The 12531-nt window shown below is 39.0% G+C and overlaps 3 protein-coding genes and 1 non-coding gene across 4 annotated transcripts; 2 read left to right on the top strand and 2 right to left on the bottom strand.

Annotated features, from left to right (window-relative positions):
• Positions 1 to 47: 47 nt before the first annotated feature.
• Positions 48 to 1466, top strand: LOC113329450 (UDP-glycosyltransferase 90A1-like). Its single transcript, XM_026576352.1, has one exon. The coding sequence runs from the start codon at positions 48 to 50 to the stop codon at positions 1464 to 1466; it is 1419 nt and encodes a 472-aa protein (XP_026432137.1).
• A 221-nt stretch (positions 1467 to 1687) lies between these two features.
• On the bottom strand, positions 1688 to 1760 carry TRNAE-CUC. The gene has a single exon. It is a non-coding gene; the product is annotated as a tRNA-Glu (tRNA).
• Positions 1761 to 1885: 125 nt separating this feature from the next.
• LOC113290138 lies at positions 1886 to 6080 on the bottom strand. Its single transcript, XM_026539674.1, has 6 exons — positions 5812 to 6080; positions 4477 to 5457; positions 4217 to 4302; positions 3623 to 3933; positions 3134 to 3205; positions 1886 to 3033 (listed from the first exon to the last, which is right to left on the bottom strand). Exons 1-6 carry the CDS (start codon positions 5975 to 5977, stop codon positions 2037 to 2039), a joined length of 2613 nt encoding a protein of 870 aa, XP_026395459.1. The 5' UTR covers positions 5978 to 6080; the 3' UTR covers positions 1886 to 2036.
• Positions 6081 to 8606: 2526 nt separating this feature from the next.
• LOC113329352 (homeobox-leucine zipper protein REVOLUTA-like) lies at positions 8607 to 11420 on the top strand. Its single transcript, XM_026576269.1, has 10 exons — positions 8607 to 8626; positions 8776 to 8834; positions 9107 to 9176; positions 9335 to 9425; positions 9568 to 9663; positions 9796 to 9909; positions 10018 to 10101; positions 10459 to 10614; positions 10663 to 10746; positions 11223 to 11420. The coding sequence occupies exons 1-10, from the start codon at positions 8607 to 8609 to the stop codon at positions 11418 to 11420; spliced, it is 972 nt and encodes a 323-aa protein (XP_026432054.1).
• The last annotated feature ends 1111 nt before the right edge of the window (positions 11421 to 12531 follow it).

Genomic DNA, 12531 nt, shown 5'->3' with positions numbered 1-12531 from the left:
AATTCCCTTTAGGAATACATGCTAGGCTTTCCTTTTTCTAACCAAACATGTTAGAGGCTATCTTAGCCTTGATGTTGAAGTTAATCCAACAAAAAGGTCATACAATTCCACTTGTAAATCTAGCTCGTCCCCTTTGCCTTCACCGCAACAATAACATCACAGTCACCATCTTCACAACTAAGCCAAATTCAGCATTCATCCGTCAATCTTTATCCGATACAAAAGCTTCAGTGGTTGACTTAACATTCCCAGAAATCACACATCCTGAAATCCCTCAAGGAGTCGAAAGTGCAGATAAATTACCATCATTTTCTCTCTTTTTCTCTTTTGCTAGCCTAACCAAACTCCTTCAACCAGAATTTGATAAAATTCTTGAGAGCCTTCAACCGGATGTCGGTTGTATAATTTCCGATGTATTCTTTCCATGGAGTCTTGAATCCGCCTCCAAGTTAAATATACCCAGATATGAATTCAGTGGATGCAGTAACTTCACCGTTGCAATTTACGATATCCTTGCTATCCAAGAATTTCCAGTCGATTCTGACGACGAGCTCTTTAGTCTTGCTCCAAATTTTCCCAACGTCCGGCTCACCAAGAATGATCTTGAACCTGAAATTCATTCACAACCAGGTGAAGTGGCTGATTTATTTACAGATATCTACAGCGAAACGAGTAACGGTGACGGTATAATCGCCAACAGTTTCTATGCACTCGAGTCGCAATTCGAAGATTACTTGAACAGAGAAACTTCACCACCAAAAGTTTGGTCAGTTGGACCACTCTGCCTAGCTGCAGCAGCAAAAGATGCATACTCTGAAAACAAGGAAAAACCTGCCTGGATTCAGTGGCTTGATGAGATGTTATATGTGAAAAAATCTGTTTTATATGTCGCATTTGGGTCTCTGGCAGAAATTACAATCGACCAGTTCAGAGAATTAGCTACCGGATTGGAGAACTCCGGGGAACATTTCTTGTGGGTTATGCGATATCCATTCGAAGATGAATTTATGAACGAGTTTGAAGAGAGAGTCAAAGGAAGAGGAGTGTTGGTGAAGAATCAATGGGTTGATCAAGTTGAAATACTAAGACATGATTCTGTAAGTGGGTTTATGAGTCATTGTGGTTGGAATTCTGTGTTGGAGAGTATATGCGAGTCCGTACCGTTGTTGGGATTTCCAATCACAGCTGATCAGTATTGGAATGCAAGAATGGTTGAAGACTATTATGGTGTTGGTGTTAAGGTGGTGACAGATACTGGTTCCGTTGGCGGGTTTTTTAGTTCCGAGTGTATTGCGAATAAAGTGAAGGAGTTGATGAATGTAGAAGGTCAGAAAGGCAAAGAAATTAGGGAGAATGTGAAGAAGCTCGGTGAAAAAGCTAGAAGTGCCATGGAAGAAGGTGGATCTTCTTGGGATGCTCTAGACATGTTCATTGATCAGCTCATTTGTGGTAAGAAGAAGAAATGAGACATTTTCATTTGACGAGCTCTGCATGCTCATTTTTTTTTTTGCTGGATAACTTGGAAAGCTTTATTTGTTGCTTTCATTTTGAATCGAACATGTTATTTGCTTTCTCACTTTCTTGTTTATATCTGGGGGTCAGGTATTTTGCCCCCCGCAACAGAAAAAAAAAAAAAAAAAAATGTGATTCACTAGAAGTTTTAAAAAACAAAATCAACAAAATAAATTTCCGTTGCCGGGACTTGAACCCGGGTATCTCGGGTGAGAGACGAGTATCCTAACCACCTAGACTACAACGGATTTGTTCTAACATTTACCTTCTTAAATAAATATTTAGTAGACTCTTGTCCTTCCAAAGACAGAAAGCACCAGTAGAAAGCGCGACACCAAAATTGAACAAAGAATTTAGAGTGGAAGCATATTTCTGAAGGGGCCAAATGAATTACAGGTTACAACCGTCCCTTGTATTAAAACATTCATTACTTTCATTTTCTTATGTGGAACATAATGATGAATATATATGAATAGAATTTCTATCTACCCAAGGAAGGAACCCACAAAAACATTATCACATATTCACCTGTCTACACTCCGTCTTCCCCTTGGCCTATATGTTTGTTGCGACCAAGGAGTCCTCCTAGGTGTTTGCCGAGGCTCTGATTGAGGAGTTCCTATGGATGCCGGTCGTGGCTCTGAATGAGTCTCCTGAGATGTTTCTTGAGGTTTTGAATGGGCTTCCCTTGGATTATATGTTTGCTGCGACCAAGGAGTCCTCCTAGGTGTTTGCGTAGGAGTTCCTATGGATGCTGGTCGTGGCTCTGAATGAGTCTCCTGAGATGTTTGTTGCGGTTCTGAATGGGCTTCCCTTGGCCTATTTGTTTGCTGCGACGAAGAAGTCCTCCTAGGTGTTTGCCGAGGTTCTGATTGAGGAGTTCCTAAGGATGCCGGTCGTGGCTCTGAATGAGTCTCCTGAGATGTTACTTGTGGTTCTGAGTGGGCTGCCCTTGGCCCATTTGTTTGCTGCGACCAAGGAGTCCTTCTAGGTGTTTGCCGAGGTTCTGATTGAGGAGTTCCTATGGATGTCGGTCGCGGCTCTGAATGAGTCTTCTGAGATGGTTCTTGGGGGTCTGAATGTGAACCCCCTTCAGTTGTTTGTTGTGCCTCTGATTGAGAAGTTCCCCGAGCTGTTTGAGCTGCTAATCGTGGTTCTGAATGAGCCCCTCGAGTTGTTAGCCGTGGCTCTGAGTGAGTGCTGCCATTATCTGAAAGGGTCCCTCGAGCTCTTTGCCAAGGCTCTACGTGGCTACCACCATTATCTGAATGAGTCCCTTGAGTTGTTTGACGTGGCTCCGAGTGACTGCCAAGATCATCTGACGGTACTCTTCCAAGAATGCCCTCTCGCTTCTCAGAAAGATTACTATTACTCCCATCCCTAAGTGATTTGACTTGAATATTTAACACATTGGATTCATCAGATTCATAGGGCAGTGGTCGAATCCCCAGTAGATCTGGCTCAGGAACAAAACCCAGTGGACATTTTCCTTCATCCATTTTACGGAAGGTGATAGAAATCCTAAGGAACAGAATATGGACATAATGAAGTTATTACAAGGCATGGGCCATGGCAAGTACTAGGATCAACATATAACTTTTGACAATCGATTGTCAATTACCTTTTACATGGAACTGCTGGCACACAGTGCTTAGCAACATCGGCTCCATTTCCTTGTAAGACCAACACAGAGCTAAACAGAAAATATACGATCTATAATTAGTATAAACATTTACATCAGCCAAAGAGGAGCTAAAAATGATTAATATGAAAAGAGAAAAAAAATGAAACTTTCACTATCAAGGGATCTTAATAAGTATGTTTATGTATGAACATCACTGTACTTCAACTGAGGGGAACAAACTAAGGTTCTCTCCACTGACACTTTTAAGATCAGCACAGAAAGGATCTGAAGGACGAGATCTGTATGATCCCATCACATACACATCCTGTGGCTAGAAATAATTGAATTCACAAAATCTTCTAATCACAATTTTGACCGATATTTGGACGTGCAAAAGAAATATAAATGCACCAAACAATTAGAGCGAGACAAAGAATGACATAAATAGAAAAAAAATTGTAGATTTAATGTGATGATCATACTTACCCCACTGGAAGAGGAATTGCAGCTGAGCCACTAAACTCGCCAGGTCCCACGATCTTTAGGTTTGACCCAAACACTATATCACACTCGCTAAGAAAAGAAACGGTGCAAAATGGCCGGACAAAATCGTGGTTATCGATATGCGGCGGTATGCAGTCCTCTTCATCATATATATTGACTATACAACTATCAGGTACACAAGATGCAGGAAGAACATGCCACTTCACCAGTCTCCTTATCATCACCTTTAGAAGATTAGGTATTGGATCGACATGTTCATTGCGAAGTATTCCAGGGGGATTGCCTTTCCTATCCTGTCATAGAATTGCAAATAAAAGGTAAGCTTTCCTTCTTTGTCATTCTTTACTTTCATTATACTTTAAATACTTTCTGTTGCCTGTTGTTTTTATCTGTTGCTAGTTCTAATACATCAAGGGAAAGACAAAATGGATTTCTTTCTAGGCATAAATTACGATTATTATGCCATAACCACAATCAAATATTATGTACCTAATATGCATGGATATTGGCCATTAATATTCCAAATAAAAATAAACAGCAAGTAGGAACATTTCAGCCTTGAGATATAAAGTTTACCGGTGCATAGTTATAACAGCAACCGAATTGTATGGTTACCCGCCCCTTGCCACGCATCCACTTCTGGGGAGCAGTATATGTGCGCTCTGCAAAAAGATACATACGCTTCTATTAGATCGTTCCTGAATGTTCCGGAGGGTAGACCCATATGACTACAATACAAAAATGAGGAAATAGTTTGCACTGATTTCAAAGTTAAAGCGAAGAATTGCAGAAAAATAGACTCGATATTTTGAACACAAAAATAACATGTAGCTCACCTTTTAACTCTCCTCTGCTTCCCTTTTCCTGAAGTTCAAACACAAAATCAACTATTCGCTTCTGCTCTGCAGCGCTGAACACACCAGCGTGCAGTTCAAGCCCCTCGAGTACATTCACGGTCTTTCCCCTAATTCTCTCCAAGCAAACGAAATCCTTCTTTCTCTGCACATTCATGAACCTAATAAACTCCCTTGTTTCCCTCGATAACTCAGGTTTCTTCTTCTCCTGACTTCCTACACCTCCAGGATCACACTCTTGCTGCTGACTGTTTTCATATTCTTGTAGCTCATCTTCTTCTTCTTGTGCCATATCAGCCCACGACATACGTACATTTGGAGCTTCACTAGTAGTCGACACCTCCAATTCACTTTTATACACGACAGGTTCCAACCCACCGTTTTTTCGTGCTATATCAGCCCACGACTTACGTACATTTGGAGCTTCACTAGTAGTCGACACCTCCAATTCACTTTTATTCACGACAGGTTCCAACCTAGTGTTTTCTTGTGCCATATCAGCCCACGACATACGTACATTTGAAGCTTCACTAGTAGTCGACACCTCCAATTCACTTTTATACACGAAAGGTTCCGACCTACCATTTTCTCCGTCTTTCCAGCTCCCAATAGACTGAGTATCAGAATCACAGTCACCCTTCTCTCCGTTGTTCCAACTCCCAACAGAATGACACTCACCCTTCTCTCCGTCTTTCCAGTTCCCAGCAGAATGAGTGTTGGAATGACAGTCACCCTTCTCTCCATTCTTCCAACTCCCAATAGAATTAGTGTCAGACCCACAGTCACCCTTCTCTCCATTGTTCCAACTCCCAATAGAATGAGTGTCAGAATTATCCTTGTTACCGCAACACTCATCAGGAATATAGGCATATTTGTCAATATCTTCATTTGCTGGAGATGATGTCGATTCGTAGCAATGTACATCTGGTACTTGTAATGGTTGGGGGTCCTGGTAGGAAAGTTCTACAATACCAAGCAATAAAATATTAAAAGAAACAACCACGAAAAAAAAAATCAGTATGAATATAACCCTTTCCTTCTGTGTACCAAACAATATTCCTGGTTTTGTTTCCAATCCTATTCTCATAATTCCAAATCCACATTTATCAAACATAACTGTATCTCTAACTAATAATTCCAACATGGGCAACCCCAAAATTCACTAAGAAATCATAAAAACCCAGTGAATTAATACCAATTAACTCAACTCAAAAAATGTACAGTAAATACTCAGATAATAATAAAACACAAAATAGATGTAAAATCAGAATCTCTAACCAAATCCAAACAACAAACACTTAAATTGAAGGAAATTACCTTGATCAAGTAAATCTACACGATTTAAGAGAAGTTTATTACATTTATTACATAAACCTTCTGTAAGAAACGGAAGCAAATTCTTTAAGTAATTAACTGCAACTGGCAGTTCTTCAGTTGGGAATAAGTAGATTGGATCTAATTTTCTAGCCCTAAATCCCTTCATCTCTGAAATTCTCTCTCTCTCTCTCTCTTTCTCTGTGTTAGGTGTTAAGACTCTGGGAGGTCACGAGAGGAGGAAGAGGATGAATACAGAACAACGCTGTGGGTTTGAATAGGACAGAAGAAGTCTGTGTTTTTGAAGTCTTTTTTTAATAAAGGAGAAATGTAATTAGTAAGTATGTTTAGGGCAGTTTCGGTTTTTTGAAGAGTTATCCGACTCGAATCAGCATTTTCCCGGTCATCGATTTCCTTAACTGGGGACCGGGGGTCCTTGAATTCAATTTTGGGCACTATTAAGTGTATTGTGAGCCTAACAGCAAGTCTTATTGTGGAATCCAACCTATTTTAAGTGTGGAAAAATCATGGAATGTCAAGTCTAATGGCTTTCAAGATGAGATTTTTCACAGAAAATCCAAGCAAGGTTCCACCGTTTCGTGGAATCCATCTGAACGCCAATAAGAATAGCGTTAAACACCATTCTTAATAGCGCTAAGAAAACACTATTAAGAATAGAGTTTTTTTTGTCCGTAAATTTAGGATGAGTTGTTGATATCTAACGGCTGAGAAAAAAACGCTATTCTTAACAGCGTTTTTTTAGCGCTATTAAGAATATCGTTTTCACTATTCCACCACTACACTTGCACTTCCATCCACGGTTCCAAATGCTGAGGTGGCGTGGAAGATGGAAGATGGAACTCTTCCATCATAAGACTTGCTCTAACTGGCTTCCTAATAATTTTCAATGTTACATGGTTAGGCCAGTTCCCATGGTGGTGGCAAACCCACCCATTTGCCATGCCAGCTGGCCTGGTAAACTGGCCCTGCTATTATGGTAAAAATATTAAATGATCGAGTCTCCACCATTTGATTGATTACAAACCTCCAACGGCTCTTTTTCCACCGCCATAAAAATGTGACATTCACACACAAAAATTACACCAATTTTTTTACACAAAAAATTCTATCTTTATCTATCTTATCTTTCAAAATGGTAAAGTTTGAATCCTAACTTGACTTGGCTACGCACTTAACTTGGTTTTTCCGGAGTGGTGGTTGAAGCCTTTGTTAGTAAGATATGCAAAAGTTATAAAGAAATAGGTAAAAACCAAAGAAGTCTACAAGTTTTAGATATTAACCAAATCAAACCTCCAACTAAGTAAAGACAAAGAAAAGTTCAAGGAAAAAAACATTTGAAGGCAAAGAAAAAGATAAATAAAGGAAACTTCGTTCCTGAGCGTATTGATTGGAAGTTTGGTGAAATGAAAAAGATAAACAAGATGAAGAACATTGACCCAAGTTTTTACTTTTAAAGTATTTATTATAAGTTATGTCTAGTTTATATATTATCTAGATGAATGAAAGAGGCTCTAATGTAAATTAAAATTCTAAACTTAATGAAAGATGCACTAGTTTTATTATATTAATATCTTAAAATTAAAATTTGATACAAATGAAAGATGCATTATATTTGAGTTGTTAATCTAAACTCATCATATTTGGGCAACACCCTCAAGATAAGATAACAACTATCGAAGTGAATATCTTTTCTCACTCTATTGCGCCATTCGTGCCGACACGTTTGCTCCACATCAAATGCGTTTTGGCCATTTTGTCGGTTTCGATAGCCTTCAGTAAGTGCAACAACAAACAACTTCACATCCTTGCAGATTATTCTGAAGCGATGACACAACTCATTTGCATCTCGATTATTGAGGTTCAATGTTTCTTCTTGAAATATCTGAAATATGCGACTCGATTATTGAGGTTCGATTATTCATCTTCAGCTATGCTAAATCTGCAACCTAGAACTCGAACTGACATGTTGGATTTGTGGAGTGAAAGAATGGAGTTTGAAGGAATGGTGTGAGTTGAAATGAAATTTGATATTGTATTTATTGGATGATGAAATGATGACTGTTAGATGAGATGATATAAGCGGTCGAGTCTAGACCGTTGGCGGTGGAAAATAAACCTTCTGATATTTGCTACACCGAGCGGTCGCTCTGTAGAAACTTGACCTGACTTGCCACTTAGCCAGGTCAATTTGCCAGTTTATCAGCTCCATGATGGATGCAAAAATGGCAAATTTGAGAGTTTACCATATCTGTAGGAACTGGCCTTACTGGTGGGTATTATAGTGCCACCGCAGAGTGGACAAGGATGAGGGCCGAGATTTAGAGTACTGTCACCAATGATTTGGCACAATTTTCCTTTTGGCCTTGCAAGCAACCAAATAGCAAAGAAAAAAACAGCACCCAAAGATGAAGAAGTGTGGGGTGTCTTGTAAATGGCAACAAAGAACTCTCCGCGTTTTAGTGGTGGATATGAAGCATCCTGCTTACCACGTTTATCCAGCATTTTTTCTATGAAATTTTGCAAATGAGAAAAAGTTGTCGTTTTTTTTTTCTTTTTTTGTGGGAAGATAAAATGAGAAATAGTCAAGTATCCCTTAAAAATATCTGGGGAGCGTTTTTGACCGAGACGGCCAGCGTTGACCAATTACAGTTCAGCTTTTCCGTGTGGTACTTCGCATGCTTTGCTCTTGTAAATTATTTTTCCTTGATTTTATGAAATGTTCAATTTCTGCTGAGGTCAACATTTGAGACAGGACAAAAACATAGAAATAAGAAACAATGGTTGAATGGTTGGGACTGTGAGGAGACAGGACAAACATAGAATTAAGAAACTCATGGTTGAATTGAATTTGACTTTTGTGCTTTGAAGAAAATGGTTCTTACATTTTAGCCTCAATGTTTCAGGACACTGATGGGTTGATGGTATCTAATGTGACCCCAATTCCAGAGAGCGTCAAGCAAGTAGAATAAGCACAAAGAGCTCAGCAGATAGGCAACAGATAGTTAGTTAGTTTGGTCAAAACTGGTATGCAGGTAATATGAAGTCAGTGATACTTTCAGTCAAATGTAGCTTTGTTAAAATTAAACGCTCGGGAATCAGTGATAGGTTTGTCTTTCGTATTTTAGGAAATCTTTACTTTCTTTCTGCCTCTCTCATTTTTTTCTTTCCCAAGTTGCAGACTTGTCAACCTCCGATTCGTCCAATTACACCTAGCAGCCTTTTAATTCAATCTGCTGGTCAATATCTAAGCCAACTTCATCTGCTTGTATCTATACAGACTCTTCTGGAACAGAAGATTCTATGAACAACACACCTCCATATTCTTTGATGCAAAAGCATAAGGAAAGGTGTGAATCTGTGGTTGAGACTCCACAACATACTGTAAGAGATGCAAATAACCCCGCTGGCTAAGTTTTCGAACAGTGATCATGACCCCTAACCTCTCTCTCTCTCTCTTTTAAAATAAATAAATGATATATATGTTTTATGTTTGCCTCTTTGTCAGACTCCTATCTGTCGCCGAGGAGACCTTGGCAGAGTTTTTTCCAAAGGCTACAGGAACTGCTGTTGATTGGGTGCAGATACCCGGGATGAAGGTTGTTTATTGTCACCAATTGCCTCTTGTTTTTGATTGCCAGATTTGTTTTCCTTATTCATCAATGTAGGCGTTTGTAGCTCAAAATTTGCATTTGTAATGTTGTTACTGTTTGTTGTGATCTTATTTTACTGTTCATCTAGCCTGGTCCGGATTCGGTTGGGATTGTTGCTATTTCGCACACTTGTAGTGGAGTGGCAGCACGAGCCTGTGGTCTCGTTAGTTTAGAACCTATGAAGGTAATCTTTGGCATTAAACTAGTTGAGTTCTGTCATTTAGTGCTTCTATTGATTAATTGGCTGCAAATTAGATTTATTTTGTCATATGATGCAACTTGATGATTAACGTTTCCGTATTCCATTTATTGACAGATTGCAGAAATTCTCAAAGATCGTCCATCTTGGTTCCGAGATTGCCGGAGCCTTGAAGTCGTCACCTCGTTTCCAGTTGGAAAAGGCGGGACAATTGAGTTGGTGTACATGCAGGTGAGGAAGGTCAATGTCAAATTTGAACTCTTTGTATGAGTTTGGAACCTTTAAAGCATCATCAATCCATTGTATAACAAGAATCACTTACCTGACATTTGCATTCAGATGTATGCTCCCACCACATTAGCTCCTGCGCGCGACTTTTGGACATTGAGATATACTACGACATTAGAAGATGGTAGTCTCGTGGTATGTGTACTTTGCCAGTTCTTGTGTCACAGTAGGCTGTTCTGTTTTTCTTCGATTGTTTATATTTCTCTAGATAAACCAGCATTAATAATAATTGGTAATTTATCGTTGATGGCTGGGAAAGTTTGCATATTGTTTCTTTCCAATCAACAAATTGCCTCTTAAATATTGATTTTGAATAGCTCTCATGGTTTCAGTTTGGTTCAGAAGTTATTATGGCAAAACTAATCAGGGAAGTCACATTTGGATTCAAAAGCTATTCATTGTGGCAAAACCTGTCAAAACAATAGATTTGTTTTGTTGGTACTTCACATCAACATCTAATGCATATTCAATGCTTGGTTTTGATATCTCAAGGTCTGTGAGAGATCCCTATCTGGTTCTGGTGCTGGACCAAATGCATCTGCTGCCAACCAATTCGTGAGAGCTGAGATGCTGCCTAGTGGTTATTTGGTTCGATCATGTGAAGGGGGAGGATCCATTATCCACATAGTTGATCACCTGGATCTGGAGGTTCGAATTCGATAACCATCTCTAATTAAGTGTTAAACTTTGAAAAAGGATGAGCTTGTGTGCCTTGGGATTCAGTTTAAGCTCTTGGAACCTAATAAAGATGGCCGGATCTCTCTTAATAACATCAGAGTGGTATGTTGATGCTCATTACTCTGTTTCAGTTTGAAATAAAAATATGGATCTTTGATTTGTGATAAAGAAAAGAAAGATGCTATGGAGTAATAGATTAATATTAATAATATCAAGATGATAATAGATGTTAAATCCTTAAAGAATTCAACAGCCACATCATAATATTATTCATAGATTATATATTACATGCTTCAAATTAAGTACTACTGGAGTTATAGTATAATATAGCATGCAACAGAGACTATATAGCATGCAACATAGACATGATCCTTCACAAGCTTATACGGGTTGTACTGCAACGACCCGACCCAATCTTCTTCGGATACGAAAGTCCACGTACCAATGGTGCGCCCTGTGCACAGCTGATACTACCCCGGCAAAACCGGTAATTACCCCAAAAATAATAATCAGAACTTCTCCCACTTTTGATATTCCATGCTTTTGTGGGGGTCCAGCCTTAGGGGCGTCATGTTTAGTGGGAGGCTGATCAGTGGGAGGAGAAGATTTGTTGGGCTGATATGGAGCTGTTGGTTGTTGCGCTTGAGAGTTGGGTTGATAACTCGGAGGCTGACCAGATGCTGCTGATGTTGGAGGGTGATCAGTGGGAGGAGAAGATTTGCTGGGCTGATATGGAGGGTGAGTGTGAATGGGGTGGTGAAGATGGGTTGGGTTGATAGGGAGCTGTTGGTTGTTGCGCTTGAGAGTTGGGTTGATTACTCTGTACCGGGAATTTGCCTGTCCCCCTGTCCCGGCCTATTAAGGGACGCCACATTTCTATATTAGTTCGATGGTTAACGGTGTTTATTCACTCGTAAGTAATTACTTTTTTTTATTAATGAAAAATCAAAAACGGAAATAAAGATCAAGATGATGGCTTCATCTTCTCTCTATTTTCCAGATCTTAAGAGTTGACTTCACAAATTTCTGTGCATAAAAAGATATAACACAAGTAAACCCCGTTTCTTATACAGATCTCAGAAACAAACCAAAACAAAAGGAATTAGTTATGTCTACAAATCTAAAAACCATGAATTTATGCAATTTAATAAAATCAATCAATCAAGTGATGAACAAAAACAAACCAAAACAAAAAATCTGAGATAAACTAAATAATTTAAAGTAATACGTAATAATTAATTTTTAGATTGATCCAGTTGATGAATCATAGTTCTTCCATAACTTGTTGGGATTTTTATCAAAAAACAAAAAGTAACTTAATGGGGAGTTTCGCATAGATCATTTCTTCAATCACCACTGATAATAGATACAGAAAATGGCATTGCGGGTTGGTTTACATGAAATTTGTGAAGAAAAAATTGTTTGGATCATTTTGATATTTATTATATAAATATATTTTTTGATATTTTTATTGAACAATATTAATCACGAAATCAGTTTCACAGATTGGTAGACGGCGTTAAAGGGTGTTAAATTTTTGGACACGTGGCATCTCCTGATAGGCCGGGACAGGTAAATTCGCGGTACAGAGGATCTGCTGCCAGGGTCGAGATCGTCTGTGCCACTGCTTGTGTGTGCCCTATGTGCCATACCAATAGAAACACGCCACATCATTCCTCTCATTAACCATGACTAACTAAATAGATTTTTTATTTATACAACACTAATCGATTAGGAAAGATAATTAATTAGTTAAAGAAGATATTACAAATCCAAGAGAAAATACCGTGTTTCTATTGGTGTGGCACATAGGGCACACCCAAACAGTGGCACAGACGATCTGGACCCCTGCTGCCAACTTTTATCCCAGTGAGGAGCATGAAAAAT

This window comes from Papaver somniferum, chromosome 1 (assembly GCF_003573695.1).
Source record: "Papaver somniferum cultivar HN1 chromosome 1, ASM357369v1, whole genome shotgun sequence".
Classification (NCBI taxonomy): Eukaryota; Viridiplantae; Streptophyta; class Magnoliopsida; order Ranunculales; family Papaveraceae; genus Papaver; species Papaver somniferum.
This window is presented reverse-complemented; position numbering and strand designations above follow the sequence as displayed.